The sequence below is a fragment of the Alosa sapidissima genome, chromosome 17 (assembly GCF_018492685.1).
Source record: "Alosa sapidissima isolate fAloSap1 chromosome 17, fAloSap1.pri, whole genome shotgun sequence".
Taxonomy (NCBI): domain Eukaryota; kingdom Metazoa; phylum Chordata; class Actinopteri; order Clupeiformes; family Clupeidae; genus Alosa; species Alosa sapidissima.
The window spans coordinates 2991484-3011774 of NC_055973.1; the positions used below are offsets into that span (position 1 = coordinate 2991484).

Sequence of the window (20291 nt, forward strand, 5' to 3'; positions counted from 1 at the left end):
CATGACTAAGATCTCCCTCCACACACACACACACACACACACACACACACACACACACACACACACACACACAGCCCCCAGAAGGTGCTCATTGCCTGCTCTTAGTTATTTGCTGTTCCACACACAGACGCTTCAATGTGGGCAACCTGTCTCCTGTGCACAAACAGCACAAACAGCGCCGAGTGCCGTGCCCCCTCTTTCTCCCTCTCCCTCTCTCTCTCTCTCTCTCTCTCTCTCTCGCCGTCTGGAGCCAACAGAGCACATCCTTCTTGTTAGTCACCAAACTTGACACTGGGCCTTGCTATACGTGTAGAATGGTGTGTGTGTGTGTGTGTGTATGGGTGGGGGCACAAGGCAGTGCAGTATGAGGACTGTTTATTTGATTAGTCCTGATTAAGTAGAGCCAGCGCCAGACTGCTCACACAGCGTTGGTCACCTCCCCTCCCCTCCTCTCTCCCCATCTCCGGGCCAACAGGTGGGTGTATATGTGCTGGTCAGCACACAGCCCCACTATGGGGGGGGGGTCAGACATGTCTTTGGTCAGAGTTGTTGGTATGGTCTTATAGTTTCCCCCTTTGAGATTCTGAGAATCTGGAAGAAAGTGTCATTATATTGAAATGTTTTTTCTCAACAGATTCACACACACACACACACACACACCCTTCTTTATTCTGAGGTGGGGGCATACCACAGGTATCATATCCAAATGGTCTGATCAAATTCCCGTCCGATCCAAATGCCTGCCTGGAATTGCAAATGTAATTGTATGGAGAGACAGGACTACCTATTATCCCTGGAAAACTGAAAAGCTTAAACAAACTCAAGGTCAAAATGTACACAGATGAATCAATCAACTGAAAAACCCTGTTCCTGTAAACCAGTGGTCTTGATATTTAGACATTCGATGCCCCAGAGCTACAGTTTTGGATATTTCTCAAACTGTGGTCAGCACACTGAAGAGGAGAAAGTGGATAGGGGAGGTAGATTTTCTTCAGGCACTTTTGGTGCTGCATGTAAAAATGGCTCGTTTCATTTGCCATTGTTCAGATCTGATGCCTATTTAATTGCTCCCCATCAGCAAGGTCTTAGAGGAGCAGTTAGAAACTGTGTAATATGATCAATGCTCAGCTGAAGAGGAGTGCGCAGGAAGTCATTGTGGTGGAGCAGGAAGACAGAGGTCGTCCACACACACAGCACTAGCACACCTGCTGGGATTTGAACACAGGCTAAAGCCAGCTAGAGAGAAAAGAGAAACACTTTATTTTCTCCTAATCTGAAATATGGCCAACCTGACAGATTGAATGGCTTGAATCTCAACAAAACCAAATCTCTCTACAGTAGGGAAACACTTTTTGGTCATTTGTCATAATAGTCATGCAATAACTATGTAATGCCTTATACATATAAAACAACATGGCTCTGTCAAGTTTATGACGAATAGGTTCAAATAAAGTGTCAGATATATAGTATTGCAGAACTTTCTAAACGTTGTGGTGGCATCATCATCAGAAGGCTGTTATGAATTACTTACCAGAATGAACAGTATATTGTCTGTTTTGATAAAGTGACTGTAATGACTGAGAATTACTGTAATTATAGTCTTAGTCACATCATAAATAGCATTATAGCCACAAGCATTTTGTATATGACAACCCATTCTCAACACTGCTCTGCCCCCAGGACAGAACATGCCATCTCAGATGTGTCTGTTATGCTTTACTTAGTACAAATGGATTACATGACTGAGGACTGAACTTGGTCTAGCAGTTAGCCCTCTAAACGCTATTGACATTACTTGAATTCTCTTATAAAGGGGGGATTGTTGTATGTTGGCAGCGGTGTTCAATCTGTTTTTTTCCTGCCCTTTCGTCGACTCTCTGTCCGCTGTGCCTCTGCCCTCTCCTCCACTCCCCACTCTATTAATCTGGGACTCGGAGTATTTCTGTGTCTTTTGAACTCCCGTTTCAACTGGTGGGTGTGTGGGAGAGAGACTTCCACCAGTGGCCTTTTTCAGAGCAACGGATGATGAGGTCTGAAACTCGTCTCTTGGCAGATATTGTCAGCCGTTCCTGGACATGCGTGGCTCATGACTCATGCGTTATCTGAAGGTCCTGTTTACACAGAGGCTCTTGGGCAGGACCTCTGAAGCCTCCTACTGTTCAGCTCTCACCATTCCCCCGTGTCAAAGCCCTGCAGTTCAAGGGGATTATCTCACACACCTCAAGCACCCACACTTTTTTCTCCCTCTCTTGGTCTCTAAAGAGGACAGTGTCTGTTTATCCGCCAGGATATCTGCTTGTTCAGATGAGGAGATGGAAAAGGGTCTCAGCAAGGAGTTTTGTATATTATACAATGGGCAATTGATTGCAAAATGTTGCTTAAACCAAAATTGGCTTTCAGAAATGTATTTGTGTTGTTTGTTTTGTGAGCTATCTAGTGAGATGTTTGTAGGTTTTGTGAGATGTCTTATGAGGATTTTACTCGAGTGATTATAATTTGGTCTACTACATGGATATAAAGCTCCTAGAATCATAATGTGGGCTTTATCATATCACAACATTAGATTACAGTCACTACCACCTACAGTACATGTAAGACATTTTGTCTCCATAACTGAAAAAGATGAACAGCTTGCAGATTTCTGCACTCTAAATGAACCATTATAAAGGAAGGACTTGTGGCATAAGCCCAGGGAAATGTCCCTTTCAAAATAACATTGCCTTTGGAAACCTATTAACCTTTCCACTGTCCAACCACTGAACGGAATTCTGAAACGAGTGACTTTTTTGTTTTATTTTGTTTTGACTTTGACTTAAGTGTTGTTTTAGGTTGTTCTTGGTTGTTTTTTTCATTTTGTCTGTACAGCTACAGGATGTATACTTGGACTGTAAACTTTACATAGAGACAGAGAGGTGCTGTGAATAGGGGCCACGCATCTGAGGCGAACGCCGGCCTTGTTTGTGCAGGGAAACCTTCATGTGGAAAGGCCAAGTCACTTAAAGTTGCCGTCTTATCTCGGAAAACTCCCCAACTTGAGAGTGCCGTGTCAGCTTGAGTAAATATTTAAGGCAGCAACTGCTCTTTTGCGTGGCGTCCTTCCACCTCTCCTGATTAAACGGTAGAGATGAGCATATAAATGAGGCGGCCTTCATTGCCACGCTTCCTCCCGCTTATACTTTATTTTCTTTGAACTGGTGAGCACCAAGGATTAGTCACGTGGCAAGGTTTTTTTTTTTTAAATCGGAGTCTCTGTAATTGGTGTCAGTAATTGAAATTTAATGACATTATCATTTCAGTACTCTCTCAAGCAGTGAGTACATTTCCTTCACTCATACAGCACAGAAGAAGCAACGTTCCTTAACAGTCCCTGCCCAGTGTTTACGCCTGGGGATTTTTGAGCTACCTTTAGCGCAGCCAAAGCCCCTCTGTGCGTGTTGTCATGCTCTGGTTTCATTAGTCACACTGTACCTTAAATGGCCCATGACAGTGGTTAAAGTAGGAGAAGTATGGTTGGAGGTTGGGGGGGGAGTTCAAGGGTGGGGGCAGTTGGGGGCTACTCTGCCCTTTCCCAGGGTCAGAGGTCACGGCTTTGAAGTGTTGTGTCACAAATGTTTTGCTCAGGTCGTGGCGAAGGCAGCCGCGGCGCGTTTATTTACTAACGGAGACGGAGACGGGGCCGGAGGGCGGCCGCTGACGTTTCGAGTGAGGATGGCGGCAATTAAAAAGCTCCACATGCTGAACTCATTTGAGTCATCAGGAGCCGTCTGCTTGTTCCATTGGCCACGCTGTTCCTGAAAGCCTGTGATTTGTCTGTCTGGGTTGACATTCGGAGTTAGGGGCTGGGCCTACGCCCCAACAGATTTTAGTTTCTCACCCCCCTCGCCTGCCATCTTGTGCATGACGTTTTGATTTCCAGAAGCAGGCCAATTAAACATCAAACTCAGTGCGTTCAACTGCCCCTCAACCAACTATCATTTGGGCTTAGTCAGTTGTCTGAGGTAAGACCTCACCACGACGCCCCATTTAGGAGCTGTCTGCTGTCTGACTCTTTTGTCCCAGCTAGGCCACCATCATGAGCGGTGAGCGGTAGGCACAAGAGCACGTATTGGGGAAGAAAAGAGAGGAGAGGTTGACCCTGTGAACCAGACTGAATGTGCCATTTGACGCATGATTCACACTCTTGAATAAGGTCTGACTTCAAAGCTCGTCTGACTCAAACAAAAAAACGACCTTCGTGGCAGTGCTGCCACAGGAAAACACTCTCTGTGTTTAAAAAAAAAAAAAGAAAATAACACAAAACCCTTTATTTTCTGTCTTAGCCATGTAGGGTACAACTGAATTATATGCTGGTTTCGCCAAACACTGTATCAATTGATAAAAGACACATATAACATATTTCTTTTTTCAAAAAGAAGCACCATTATGGCCATCAGTTGCATGGAAATCCCCCAACGGGAGTGAATTTCTCATTAAAAATGTATTAAAATGATCTCAAAACAGGTAACAGTTTCTCTAGGCCATAGTTATGCATTTTATGACTCCCCTGTAGAATTATGGGCAAATACATCACTGACAAAAAACAGGAATTGTCCACGAAGGCAACTATAAAACATATTTATTTAGACGAACGTGAGGTTTGATCTGCCGAACCTTCCTCAGGGGTGTCTCTCTCTCTCTCTCTCTCTGCCTCTCGGTCTCATAGACGCAGCATTCATCCAGTTTTATCTTAACCGTTTCCTGCGTGTAATCTGACAGCTAGGCCACTGAAATATGCTCCGACACCTGAAAGGACCTTTTGTGCGGGGTCCTCTAACCACACTAGATCCAGCAGAGTTTTTTCTGCCCCCCTACCCCCTCCCCCAACCCTCCTCACTTTAGCAATTAAATGGAGACTACCAGAAACAGGCCAGCAGCTGTATATTACACCTCTCAAAGTGTGTGTTCAATAGAGTCAAAAATGTGACAAAAAAGAACATAGATTTTGTACTGTAACATCTCAGACCCAACTCTTTGACAGCAGTTTTTGCACATTCAAAACCCGTAGTGTGGGTATCCTCTTATGGTTAAGGTGCCTGAATGTTTTTTTTTCCGTCCTTTGGGCAAACTGAACTGGCAAACTGATATATTTTTGGATGTTATAAAATGTATTTCTACGTGAAAGCCACAGGAAAACGGAGCTTTTGCCTCACCAGGTGTTAGTGGTTTGCTTTAACCACTGTTTTGCCTGCGCCATGTAGGCTGTCAGCGGTTGCTAACATAGGCAGCTGCATACCTGGTTTGTTTGTTGCCAATGTTGACGGACATGCGGACGCTGAAGGTCAACCATGAAGAGGAGATGAAACTATGGTGATCCTGAAAGATACATGCTGCAGGAAGCCTTAGGCTGGGATATCTGTTAGTTAGGATGAAATGTGTCTAATTGCACGCCATAATTCTGTTGCTTGGATCCTAATTGACTTACGGGTTGGTAGGATTAAAGACTTTGTTTTTCCATTTAGATCACTCTAACAGTTTAGAGAGAAATGTAGATAGTATCCTTTGCTCATATTACTCTTATTTATTATCATAATGTAACACAGCGCTCATATTTCAGTAAGTGTTTTGTTATTTACAGGATTATATTATATCCTCCAATTATACACATTCTCATATTTACATACCATAGCCTACATTAATACAATAGTGTCCAAGGACCCTTCATTCCAAAGCAAAATAAAGTATTGTGTTATTCCCATAGATATATCAAACCACTTGCTTGATAAGCAAAAAGAGAGAGTAAAAAGAGTGGAAGAGTGAAATTACTGTAATTCATGTCAGGAGTTTAAGCATCACATCTTTTCAGTTCAGTCCCGAAAAAAGATAATAGGCAAATTATGAGGGTTTCAGATCCACTGTCTAAGATGAATATGCGTCCTGGAGTAAAGAGTAAGTCATGATGTGGTGTAGTTTCGATATAGACCCAATCAGACACCTCTGTTCCATAACCCCTTATTTGCTCCCTACACACACACACACACACACACACACACACATACCCTCCAATGCCCCTCTTATACCCCCCACCCCCCATTAGAAGGGCATTAGCCCATTGTGACCAGAGTCAGACAGGAGGAGTAGCCTCATTGCAATGCTCTGAGTCATATGCCACTGGGGGGAAACACAGAAGAAGGACTGATACTGTAGTTTTTCAAATGGGAATCAGAATCAGGCTTATTTGGCCAAGACAAGAGAGCAGTACACAGAATCGATGAAGATGTGTACATGTACCGTAAGCCCCTTTAGATAGATACACCTGCCTAATTAATACATGTGAAATGTGCAATCATCAGGCAAGCTAAAGAAGCTTTAAGGTCATCCACTGAGGCGATTTAAAAACTTGTGTTTTTAAAAATCTGCCTGATGTTTCAGTTTATGCTGTCATGTTTGAGATGTGCTCTAAACGGAAGCTCCTATAGTCTCATCCTTTAAACTCATTTATTGAAATGCACAGTGTGTCTTTATGAAGCATTTGTCCCCAGAGTATGGTAGATGAAGACATTTTGGCCCATTATAGAAGAGGAATGGAGTTTGTTGGGACGTAAGGTTGATCCGAAACCTGTTGCAAAGTAGCGTTGTTGTTGCTTCACTTCAAACTGAAGAATCATTCATGGCTCCAAACTGGTTAACACCCAGCCCAGACAAATGAGCACATCCAGTTTGAAGGCACACTGTCAACAAAGTTTGTCTGCAGAGCTGTATTCCCACTTTGAGGGTTGAAGTTGATTTCATTCAGATGCATGCCACAAAAAAAATTTCTGTCTCTGTAGCCTATGTTCATCATCTTCTTTATGTTTATAGAAAGTGGCAACATAATGAACATCAACAATCAACATAAGAACATAAGACATTTACCAAAAAAACATTTGTCAAAAAAATGTTAGCGTCTATCTCATTTTGTCTTATCCAAGAGCATGCTGGTAGTTACCCTCCTGTACGTGTGAGTGGGTGGTCCAAAAAAAGCCAGACATATTTTTACTATTCATGTGGCAAGACAACTAGATACTCACCATGTCATACTAGAGCTCTATTAACACTTCATTAAGTAAAGTGCGGCGTGTAACAGTATGTGCTGCAGATAGGTTTTTTATCATACAGTGGAATATTAAAATTGGGCTATATAAAGCTGTTTGCCTCAAGAGAAAATAGGGCAGTAACAGCTGAATACATGCACAGGGGTTAAATTACAATGTGTGTGTGTGTGTGTGTGTGTGTGTGTGTGTGTGAATGCATGTGCATGCCTGCATGCGTGTATGTGTGTGAGAGTGTGTGTGTGTGTATGCATGTGCATGCTTCCATAAGTGTGTGTGTGTGTGTGTGTGTGTGGGGGGGGGGGGGGGGGGGGGGGGGTGTTTGTGTTCCTGTTTGTATGTGTGTGTGTGTGTGTGTGTGTCTGTTTGTATGCGTGTGTGTTTGTGTATCAGTTTATTGGGAGTCACAGTGTCTACACACAGAAGCACACACTATTTATGCGTTGAGGTTTCTGTCCTCTCAACCTCCCATAAATTCCCCACCATCACTGAACTGACATATTTATGTCTTACATTAATATTTAGCCTCTGTATAAAATTTGGTATTTTTTGGCCTTTTTAATATGTTTTGGATATATATTTGTCTGTGTTGGTATTCTTTCAATGTCAACAACAATATTGTTTGGTTTGGGCATTAGAACTGTTATGTTGCCAGGAATTCTAGAACATTCTGTGCCAACAGCTAACCAAATAGACCCTCATTCTACCTGATGATGTACAGAAATGGTCAAATGGGCTCAAATAATTTCCAATTTTAAAGTTGAATAAGGGCATATGGGCTTTATTAATGGCACACCTGCGTTTTGGTCTACAGCCCATAGCAGCAATGGGTGTCAGTTCCGTGTAGACACAAAAAGCAAGAGGGTAGGCAATGTTTATTCTGTTATAGTCATGCACATGTGTGTCAGTGCGAGGAACGTCAGTATACAAACCGGTATGGGGCCGTCTCTTTTCTGTAATTGTGTGAGAAACATGTTGCGTTATGAGAAATTGTCAGGCCGACCGAGGCCAAGCGGGAGTAATAGGGGCGGTGAGAGTGAGCCCAGCTGCAAGGTCTGCGCTGGTGTTTCAGGTGAGGCAGCCAAAAGTAATTGCGGTAATACATTTTACCGGTCACCATACAGTGGAGTGTAATTTAATCTGGTGATGAACGGGAGCCCTATATGTGCAGTGCGGTTTAATTTCTTTTCGGATTAATGATCGATCGAGGCGCTCGAGCTTCGAGTATGCATAGAGCTTGCAGAGCTATGTGTTAGTGGGTGCGAAGATGCCGAGGGCCAGTACAGCAAAAGCACACACACACACACACACACACACACACACGAAAGTAGTTTTGGGGTGTGCTGTGCACAGCTCTCATGTCTGCCAAGCACCAGGGAACAAATGGTTAGTGGGTCTGTCTGTTGTTTCAGAAAGAGAACAGCTTATTTTCATTTCAGCAGCAGTGAAAAAAAAGATCCCTCAGTCACTGACTCATTCAAGGAAAAGGGCATAGCTGGTCGCCTGGGCTGCTCGGGTTGCGGCACACACACTGGCCGCAGCGCACAGGGCACGAGAGAGCGAGCGAGGCGGAGACAGACCTAGAACGAGCAACTCACACACTCTTGCGAGGGGTGGTCATTGTTTCTCTCCAGATAGACAAACATGAGCAAAGTGTTGCCAAATGTGTTGAACGAACCACAGTGCAGACAGTTAAATCTGGACCCAGGACGCTGCCAGTCAAACTAAATGACTCCAAACTGGCGCTCTGTTCTCCTCGGGCACAGAGTGTTTGTGTGTACAAGTGGCCGACGGTGCCACAAAGAGACTTTAAGGTCAGTGGTGCTCAGTTTAGTCAGAGCCCTCACACAGTAAACAGAAGGCCCTCTAATGATACACTACTTCAGCACAACTTTATTTTTTCTGTCACAGTTACTTGCTAGAGTTGTTTTACATTCTTATGTGATACAACGTTATTGTCACAATTACTTTTCCTAATCCTTGAGAGAAGAAAGTCAAAGAATCTTCTAACTGGTTTGATGATTTTTTTTATATTTATGCAAGTATAATTATATATGCTTATCTATTTTAGTGGGAGTCAAGAGTGATTAACAACAGCACTTACTAGAGACAACCTACAGTCTGTTTCATAAAGCAAGCACCTTTATTTCTGTAGCTGTATTCTCTCTCTGTAGGGCCTTTCCATCAGCTTTAACTCTTCACATTTTTAAAAGACACCTCAAACGTAAACAAGCGTCTCACTTGGTCTTCACAATGCCTCTATGGAGAACGGGAGGTGGGGGTGGGTGGACAACATGAGTAAGTAAGGTAAAGGTGGTGGTACGGCACGCAGCGCAAACATACTGTACACACACACCCCGTGTCTGTCAGTCAGGCGTTGTAACATGTCGATCCTGTGTCTGAGTGACTGATTGATGGCCACTGAGAGACTGGCTGTTTAGTGTTAAATCAACAACAGTGTTCATGCATCTGCACCCCCCCCCCCCCCCACACACACACACCCCTTCACAGTCTGAGTAGGTGAAGGGAGGGGGATTCTGGGATTAGCAGTGTTTGTTTTGCACCCAGGTGCTGGTGGGCTCAACGCATACCTGCTGGAGAAAGGGGGCTACAGACCAGGGAGTCCACTAAAGACATCATTAGCCAGACAATCGTGTGTGATTTTTTTTTTGCATGGTCCTGCTTTTTGAAGTGTGATTTTGAAAATGTGCAATGGTTGGGTTCAGTCAAAACATGGCAATTTAGTCAAAGCAAAGCGGCTTTTTACTGTCAGATCATTTATCAGACATTGGAAGCTGTTCTTTGGAATTGTTGTGCTCTCAGATGGATGTTGATTTAAAGGTCTTCCAGCACCTAACTGGGCTGATTTGAAACCGATGGTTTGATTGGACATGAATGATGAATGATTTCTGTTGGTTTGGCTGCGCAAGTACTTCATCCTGAAAAACAAGGCCTCTAAAAAGTCAGGCAGATAAAAAGTGATTTTCAATGTATATAATTTGATTGTAACACAGTAATTGTTGGTTGGAAGTGATTGTCCCAAGATTATGGTATTCGTAATTAGCCTTTCCAATCTGGAGAACTTGAACCTTTCCTCTGAAGGCAGCATCTGTTTGTAATTGTAGTTGCACAACGTCCCTGACAAAGGATTCAGTCTTTATTCTGCTTATGACACAACTTATTTTTATGACTTTATATGTGGCCTATATAGTCTTTACAGCATATGTTTGAAGAATGTGTCAGCCTTAGACAATATATACTTATTGATAATTCTGGTATTATCCAAGTATCTATGTGAGTCATCAAAGAACTACAGTAGGAAAAATGTAACATTGTTTGAGCCTGAGATTTTTTTTCATCTGACATTTCAGTCCTAAGATTGAATCATTTTCATTTTTTAGATAAGCATGAGGTTTTACAACACCCCAGCAGTTTGCAATAAACAAGCCCAAACACTGATCAAGAACGACAGGTCCTTTCTCAAAACAGCTGCACTCATTTACTCTGCATGCTTACATTCAGACTGCTTTGGCCCCACTGCCAGTCCAAGCTATTGTTAGTTCCAGAACGTTCTGTCATGTGTGACTACTACGCTTTTATAAAATATCTTGATCGTACACTCGATCGTTTACTGTGTGAGTTAACCTTGAGAATTCTTCCTGTTTATCTGAACAGATAGGAGAATTCAGTCTCCAAACACTCAGTACAGCTTTGTAGACGTATCTCCACCAGATGCACTTTTATTGTTCTTGACTCTTGAAAGGATCTGTTCTCCTGTGTGATTATGTGGAACCATGGGATTGGATATTATCCAACCTATCATTACACACACACACACACACACACACACACACACACACACACACACACACACACACACACTTTTTTGTCACTCATCCTTATCATACTGGCCTAAAACTGTAAGTGTCATTTATTTTCTAGAATCCTTCTGTGGTGAAAGGGGATGGAACTGGGATGGAACTTGGTGTTGACGTGCTAACGGCACACAGCATGAGACCCGACAGCTTGTTGATGATGCATATAACTATGCAGCACATATATACACACCCACACGCACACGCACACACACTCACGCACGCACGCACGCACGCACGCACGCACACACTCACACCCACACTCACACTCACAATCACACACACGCACACCCACACTCACACACACACACACACACACACACACACACACACACACACACACACACACACACACACACACACGTAACTGTATATACATACAGAAAGCATGCTCCGTATGCATTCCTCCAGGATCGCCAGGGCAAGGACAATTACTGCACTGGCACAATCCCTTCAAGGCTAATAAGCTCAAGTGTTTTCAACAAAGCTCAAAGAAAAATAAGCTGGCGGCGGTATTCTCTGGGGCTGGTGTATTTGTCATGGCCCAGGGCCCATCGTTTTACTGCAAACAGTCTCGCCTGTCCTGAAAACACGTCTGATTGTAGCCAGCGGGACCCAGACCCGACGTTAGCGCTTGCGAATGGTGTCAGGTCGCCATGTGGGAAGTGTTAATGGACGGATAATCCCGCTAATATGGCAGAAACAGGCTCCCTCCTCCTAATGCTGGCCAAATAGGCCCGTCCCATGCCCTGCAAAGAAACAATGAAGAAAAGCCCATTGATTTGGGCACAGGCCTTTGAAACATGATGCCTTGAAAACACATCTCAAGGATGGAGAGAGAAAGAAAGAGACGAAAAGACAAAAGATCTGGATTTTTATAATATGATCTTCGTTTTCAGACACTGCAGGCTCCGACTCTAGATGCATTTTATTGGCTGGATTTTCTAAACTGCCATCCTGTGTTTGCTTTGAATGCAAGCGCCCGTGAAATGCAGATGTGTGAACAGCACACTGCTTTAAGTGAAATAAATGAGATGATTCTCCTGTTAAGTCATTGTGTATGTGAAACATACACAACCTCTTCCTCAGTGTCACAAAAAGCGATCAACCCCCGACAGCCAACCCCCCCAGCCCCATGAAGAGGACCAAAAGGTTTACAATTAATCGGAGATCCAAACAAATCTTCTTCCCTGCTCCAAATAGTGATAGAGCTTTTCAAGGTTTCGGCACGATGGTTTGAAAATGAGAGAAAATGGGATTCTGTGAGTGGTCAGGCGTGGACCACAGGGAGATGGCCGGGGTGCCGGCCACTTGGAGTCGAGGCGGTCTTTAATTTGCAGCCCCTCGCAGAGGCCAGAGGATGTGGCCTGAAATGAGACAAAGCGAAGCGAGAGGCACACTTCCCCCATTCACTCCTCCGTCGTCATGCAATTAACATAGTATAGCCAGAGAGAGAGAGAGAGAGAGAGAGAGAGAGAGAGAGAGAGAGAGAGAACGAGGGAAGAAAAACAGAGAAACTGTTTTTGCGGAAATCACATTTTTTCTGTTTGTTTGTTTTTTTTTTCCTGTCAGAGATTGAGGTTTACTTCCTGACTTTTGCCAAAGGAAACCACACATACTGTATGTGTGTGTGTGAGTGTGTGTATGTATCTGAACAAAAATAATTATCAAAAGCGAGCTTGCCTCAGCTGCCCAATGGCTGGAGCGTGGCAGAGCGGTATGTCGGGTCGGGTCGAGTCAACATCTCTGCGGCCACGGATCGGACAGGAAGTGGCCGGTGTGGGGTCGTGGGGCCCAGTGAATGGATCAAAAGGATAAGGCTCATTTAGCTAAGTGTAATTGGGTGTTTCTCTGCTCCGCGCGCCATGGCCCTGGAGAGGCCTGCTGGAGGGATGGGGACACTCTGTCAACCGCTCCCACAGATGCAGCAGGAGAGAGGGAGAGAGGGAGAGAGATAGAAAGAGAGAGAGACAGAGGGAGAGAGAGAGAGAGGGAGAGGGAGAGGGGGGGGGCTAGTGGAGGCCTGAATGGGATGCTCTCTCAGCTGCACCCATGGATGAGGAGGGAAGGGGAGAGAGAGGGAGAGAGAGATGGTGCAAGTTGTGTGTATATATCCACATACACACACACACAGACATACACACATCCATGATGTGTATGCAAACACATACACCACAGATGCATATTCTCTTGCATACAATACAGGAAGTTGTATGCACACACACACACACACATGTACACGCTTATACAATATCTTCAACTTACCACCACCCACCCACCTCGAGACATCTGTTAGTGCATAGGCATTGTTTGCTTACAACAGGCCGAGTCGTCTGCAGACACAAACATTTCCTCTGACTTCCGGTTCCTTTCAACAGCACACAGCCCATCCCAACAGCCCCTTACCCACCCTCACTTTCTCTTCCACTCAGCCGTACCCTGTATCTCCAGCCGAAGTCTACACTGTTTGATGGCCATGTCATAACACATTTGATAGTCCTCACATGAATTGGGAAAGGCTACAGATGTGCAGAAGGTACTTTTGGTACTTTTTTCTTCTCCCTCGAAGTTTGAAGTGCGGAGGCATGTATGACATGCTCCCTATGTCGCCGAGCGAGTGAGCGAGCGAGCAGCCTGGGAAAGGCAGCAGCAGGGGAGTGTCTGTTTGTCAGCGCTCTGACCATGAAGGTCTCTTCTTAGAAGGTGGGGAGTGCTGCCTGGCCCTGGCGCACCACACTCCACAGGCCTGGAGTCAGTCAAGGCTGTCATTTGGGACAGTTAGGTTTGTTGGTCATCATTCCTGTCCCCATCAATCATCTCATGCTTTCAAGGCAGTCATGCAACACGGACGATGCTTAGGTCTTGTTAAGTCAAGTCAAGTGAAGTCAGTTTTATTTGTATAGCGCATTTAACGTGCACAGAGTGCAACCCAAAGCGCTCCACATAGGCTAAGACATTGTCATTGACACATAGACTAACAAAGACAATAGCGGACGGAGCGGCGTAGGTCGCCAGCGTACCCGTGACACCAAGACATACAAGACAGACAACAAACAAATTAATAAATAAAAATTAAAAATAAAATTAGTCCAATTTCCAACCGGCTGAAAATGTCCAAGGGCAATGATGACTCGTGTGAAACTATGCACAGCTGTGTCTCCACAACCGATGCATGCAACGCCAACAAAGTTCTTTACACTCACTGGCAGTCTGGAGATAACGTCAACGTTAGGCCTTGTTATAGTCTGGATATCACTGGAAGCATAACAGTCCGAAGTCATGGGCGATCTTGTAGATCAGCAACTCGGTGGACTTTTAACAGCGACCGTTTGTTGGTCCATAATGCAGAGTTCTTCAACGTTAACGTTAGCTATTCTGCTCAATCCAGACTCCAGGCAGTTGGCATGGCAGCTCACTGGTCAGAAACAGCTCGACGGCCTCAGCAGGTCTTTCTCAGAGTAGCTCCAGCTGCTGTCCCGAGAAATCCCCTGGACCAGACAGTGAAGTGAAGCACCAGCTCACAGATGGATGGGAAGGATGTAAGAGGCCCAGGGCAAAAGCTAGCCATAGCTAGCTCCCAATGGACAGACGTTAACAACATCAGCCGACTTGAAAGCAGTAAAAAGGACTAAGAGAATAACATGAAAACTATCAAAAATAACGTAAATAAAGAGAAAACATTTAACTAGACAAATCAATACAAAAAATAAACGTGACATTACATAAAATTACGAGCATTACATAAAAACAAACAAAAACATGATGCCAGACGGAGCGGCGTGTCTCGCCAGCGTCCCCGTAACCTAGCAACCTGTTATAGTTGTGATGTCTAATTTTCTTACCAATGTGCATGCGATTTGAGTTGCCTCAATCTGTCTGCACTGTTGATTTGAATTAGACTGTGATACTATGTTGGTGGCCTGATTATTTTTGTGTGTGTGTGTGTGTGTGTGTGTGTGTGTGTGTGTGTGTGTGTGTGTGTGTGTGTGTGCGTGCGCATTTTAACGGGTAAACTTCATGTTGGGTAAATTGGATTCAGAAAAGAAATGATCTTCCATACATTTTCCCTTAGCACTTGTTGAATTGCAACTTAGAATCTTTGTCTTAGCCATATTCTTCTTGTTTGACAGTTGTATAATGTTCTGTAACTAACATTTGCACTGTCAGTAATGATGTAACTCAATATCCACGCAGGGTGTGCGCATATAATCTGACAGATAACATATGAGATGGGAAGAATGATTGCACTTTTCCCATCTCCTCTCCAACTCCTTCCCTTCTGACTGGAGGACACAAGGAGCCGACTGTGCGTGCCGAGATGACAAAACCTCTCCGAGCTCGAGGCCAGACGCAGCCAGACTCTCACAGACATTTACCCTGAATATGCAGAAATATGAACCAAACCCATCAGGACCCCTTCATAATATTTAGCTATGGATTTGATTCACGCCTCGATGATTAGCCTATAATACGGGAACTCATTCATTAAGAGAAGCTCTGCAAACACGACAGAACTGAAGTTAAGGCTGCGTAGTGCTCTTAGTCCACCCCTCACCACCCTGCCTTCCTCCTCCTCCTCCTCCTCCTGAGCGTATGTAATATCTTAAAACAACATGTTGCTTTGCCATACTTTCTCAGTGATGTCATGTTAAGAGCATGGACAAGCAGCCCTCTTTAATTTAGCACAAGTGTCTGCATATGACATGCAGCTCATAAACACATAGTGGGAGCGAGAGTACATGGGCCGGCTCTGTGTGGGTGTTTTTTTATTTTTTAACATGGAACTGTGTGGGTTTTCATCCCCCTAATGGACGGCCCAGCTCTCTGGCTGAACGCTTAAATGCAACAGCATCACTCGGCGTTATCTAAATGCACAATCGCCATGTTTTCGACCCAAGACAGCTGGGGCGGGATGGTGGGGAGGGAAGCGTTTGTGTTCCTCCTTGGCACAGAAGCAGGAGGAGGCCTGTTTGCTGCTGGCGCTGAGGTCAGGGATCACCCCGGGGATTTATCACCTAAGCCCTCTGCAAGCAGGATTTATCATGTGTGTGTGTGTGTGTTCTCATTCCCCCTCCCCTCAACACAACATAAACTTTTTCTCTCTCAGATAACCACTGGCTAGTCCAGGCCAAAGTATATCACCTGACTCCGTTCTGAATTGGCCCAGATACGGGCACAGCCACATGTCTGCCAGATCATGTGCAAATCTGTCTACAATCAGACTTCTCCCTGTAATTTAAAATCTCACTCTAAAATTACCTTCACACACAGACACACACATATATACACACATGCACACACACACACACGTACACGTACACCATAAATGTACACACTTACATCTACACACACACACACACACACACACCAGCTTTGCCATGACTGTGTCCTAGATTTGGCCCTGGGCCCTTCCCAGGCTGATCTGCTCAGCGGGCTGGAATGTTTGGAAGGTGTCTTCCGCACGTTTGAAGGGCCCATTTTGTCTGGAATAATTGAAGGCTCACATCACTCCTCTGTGATTTATGTTAATTTGGTGTAATGTGCGAGACTGTCACTCTGCCTGCAGGTAGAGCTCTCCTAACAGATTTGTGTCCTCTCTCTCTCCCTCTCTCTCCTTAGCATGTCTGTTCCGGTACAACTGGCTGTCACTCGTCTACCTCATATACCTCCTGCTTATCCCACTTTTCGCCGAGCCAACGAAGACAACGATGCAAGGTAAAGCTGAGCTCTTATTTTTAGGTTTCATACTGCTCTCCTCACATATGCCCAGTGCTCTCTTAGTTCTTCCTCAGGTGTGACTAATCCCTATTGTGTAACAATGAGTCAGTGAGCGCTAATGAGTCACAGAGGCTGTTTTGTGGTGCAGCCCTGCGATTGTTCCTGTCAAACCCCAAATCCTCCCAAAAACAGTGACACACTTCCTCTCTTTTTATCCTCCCCGAAGACAGAGGTGAAAAAGGCTCAGAGAGAACTGACCATCGTGCAATGTTTCCTTTTTCTCCAAATTTCATCGTGGGGGGAGTTGCGGTGCAAGCAGCTGCAGAGTCCGTACCACCGTTGAGTCCTAGTGACCACGAGAACCCAGGTTCTGTACAACAATTGGGTCCTAGTGACCATGAGAACCCAGGTTCTGTACCACAGTTAGATCCTAGTGACCCTAGAGAACCCAGGTTCCAGTTCAGCCTGCATTCATTTCATAATCCCACCCCATCTCTCTCCCACTGTCCTATCTGAATAAAGGCAGGAAAATCACCGTAACTTGTTCTGAAGCCATGCCGGTAAACATTGACCTCCCCTACTTAACTTGTGATTCCAGTAAACTACAGCAGATTTTTTGGACGTAAAACCTGGAGCCATATCTCATAACCCAGACAATACCTCATGTGATTCACTGCGTAGAGAATGCTCCCCCTCAGAGTATCAAAACACACTATCAATAAATGACCATCTTTGGACAATCTATGGACATGCCAAAAGCAATTTGCAACAGGAAAATGCATTAGACTTTAATGTCAGTTTGTTGTGTGCTGAGTGTATATTTATGGGCATGTTAAAGTTTGTAAAACATAAACAACCAGCATTTGTTTGGGAAATCACCATTTCTCTGTCTCTCTTTTGAAGAGATGGCGGTGTGCGTGCTAGCCAGGAGGTGATATCACTACTTAGCACGGAAGCAGCAGAGGGGAGCAGTCGGAATAGGAGTCAGATGAAGCTAACCAGTCTGCCCAAAGGGGTCACCAGATCACCTCTCAGTGTCCACGAACTCCAGGCCAATACTGGACAGATAACAATTTGTTAAGTTAATTGCCCACACATTTCTAAAGGAGATTTCAAACAGTACGACGAAGCATGTGTTTTTTAAAAAAACAGAGCCCTCTGCATTTTGTGGGGGTGTGCAATCCCCCTCCCCTCCTTAATCCAGGCCAATACTTCATGGCAGGCAACAATACTTCATGGTTTGCTTGTTATCTTGAGAAAAACACTCGTCTTTCAGTCGTCGCATCTGGTCTTCTTTACTTTCCCCTTGTCCACCTGACACAACAAACTGAGCTGGTGGAGGTTGTCATAGTCTGCACATGTGTGTTTGGCTTCTCAACATGAGACCCCATAAAGAACGGCCAGATGAAGTCAATGCACCATTCTCATGGTCCTTCGGCACGTCCAGACGGTTTTTAGGGGCAGGTCGGACAGATTGACAGATGGTTCCACATAACAGACTGTAAATTTAAATGTACATTTTTGTAGTAAAATAAATGTGGAATCAACCCCACGTGTGCATATTGTAACAATTCATCTATGTGTTGGACTATGGTAAGCAATTAATCTGTACTTTATGAAACTACAGTATAGTTAAGCATAAAAACTGTTTGGGTATTTAAAAAGAGCCAGAGACCCTTGCAGAGGTCATTTCCTCTCCGTTAAAACCACAGGGTCTTGCGATAAAAAGTAAACACATCCTATAGTGTCATTGCTTCCCATCAGTAAAGTAATGGGCACTTTCCCCTGTTTGATGTCCGAGGTCATTCTCAGTGACTGGCATTCCATGCACTGCTGCAGGACTCTGCTCTGGCATTCTCCATACGAAGCTCTGACTGAGCTTTTCCTAGCTGACCCGTTTAGTTTCTGAGACCAGTTCCAACCTGACCCATTCAGTTCCAGAGGCCAGTTCCAAGCTGACCCATTCAGTTCCTGAGGCCAGTTTTAAGATGGCATGTTCAGTGTCTGAGGCCAATTCCAACCTGACCTGTTTAGTTCCTAAGGCCATTCCAAAACTGACTCATTTAATTCCTGAGGCCAATTCCAATCTGACCTGGTTAGTTCCCCAGGCCATTTCCAAGCCGACTTCATTCATTGCGGAGGTCACTGCAAGTGTGGCGCTCCATGTCCTCCCTGACGGGTGACAGAGTGACGAGCTGGAGCTGTGCCCAATCTCTGCCACTGTTTATTTAAGCAGCGCAGTGACATCTCTCTGAGAGACACGAGTGACAGGCTCTGCCTCTTGGGCATGTGTTCCTCTTCTCGTCCCTGTTCTTTTAAATCACTCTTTGACATACTTTTTTTGTGGCATGTGTGAACTTGCCGCATGTGTTTCCCTGCCTCGTCTGTCTACAGGGGAGGACTCTCTAGCCACAGGGGAACAATAAGGAGCTATTGCCCTTGACAAGGTAACAGAACTGAATGTCTCGAAGTCACAGCGGTTGTGGCCCAGAGCCGGTATGGATCTGCTGGATCCGGGCCAAATCAGAACCATATCTGATCCACATCCATGACATAGATCAGCATCATTTTGGATGGCGCAGAGATCATGAGCAATGTAGGTTAGCGGAGAAGTCAGTTGCATGACATATCAACGCAAAGTGGGCTCTTCACATGTCATCCCGTTGTTGATGTAATGAACTTCTGCTTTGTAAGACGCACTGCACTGCAAAGTGACCGTTCCTACTGAGAGATGAGTTTGTTCTGCTCGTGGTCTCGACCACGTTCTCCTTCAAACTGAACGAGTGGAACACAGCCACCAGAGACTCCAGAATGTTTGGAGTAATAAAAAAGATGGCCTGTCTGTTAAATCTCTGCAAGCAAATGCAAATATCAGATGTGGCCCCACAGTCAAGCAGGGACAATAACAGTGCGCTCGAACAAGAGAGAGTAAGACCTCACTCGGTGGGATTACGGTGACTCGCAGTTGAACCCAATGCTGAGCCCAGTGGCGCTGAGGGCTTTGGGTCAGAAGTGCACCTTGCAGACCGGGAGCAGCTGACAGCAGCTAGAGTGGACAGATTAAGGCATCCACCTCCACACCTCGCCCACACTCTTTCCCTCTCTCGCTATATCCCCCTCTCTTTGTTTCTCTCTCTCTCTTACTCAACTGTCTCTCTACATGTCTCTCTCTCTCTCATGCTCTCTCTTGCTCTGGCAGCAGCTGATTCCTTTTCTCCTCTTCCTCCCACTAGACTTTTATCAATCAGTGTCTTCCAAGAGGGAATAAATGAGAGCATTATTCAATAAAAAAAACCTGAGGACCACCCTTCTCCCGCACTCCCTCTCAGCCAGAGAGATACAATAACAGGAACAATGTAGGTGGGATCTCAGAGACCAGCAGCTGAGCTCTGGTCTGTGGTCTGTGTTCTGTGTCGTGGACCGTTGCTCCCGATGATCATTTTTACCGTACCGATAACAATTAGCCTTTGTTTTGGTTCTGCAAAAACGCCCCGTCTGTACAGGCAATGTGTGCCTTTCCTCAGTGTGCCTGTGTTCATCTGCACAGCTGGCAGAGTGAGGGCACAGCTCCAGTAGTGGGTGTATTGTGCGCTTTACATGATGAAGGAGTGAATCTCAAACTTGTGAAGAA

At 44.9% G+C, this 20291-nt stretch overlaps 1 protein-coding gene across 1 annotated transcript in view; it reads left to right on the forward strand.

The window, feature by feature from the left end:
• LOC121688173 (piezo-type mechanosensitive ion channel component 2) overlaps positions 1–20291 on the forward strand; it is a 121588-nt gene that overhangs the window by 2021 nt on the left and 99276 nt on the right. Inside the window, exon 2 of the mRNA XM_042067603.1 lies at positions 16562–16657. Coding sequence (XP_041923537.1) covers positions 16562–16657 — 96 coding nt within the window. The remainder of the gene's footprint in view (positions 1–16561; positions 16658–20291) is intronic.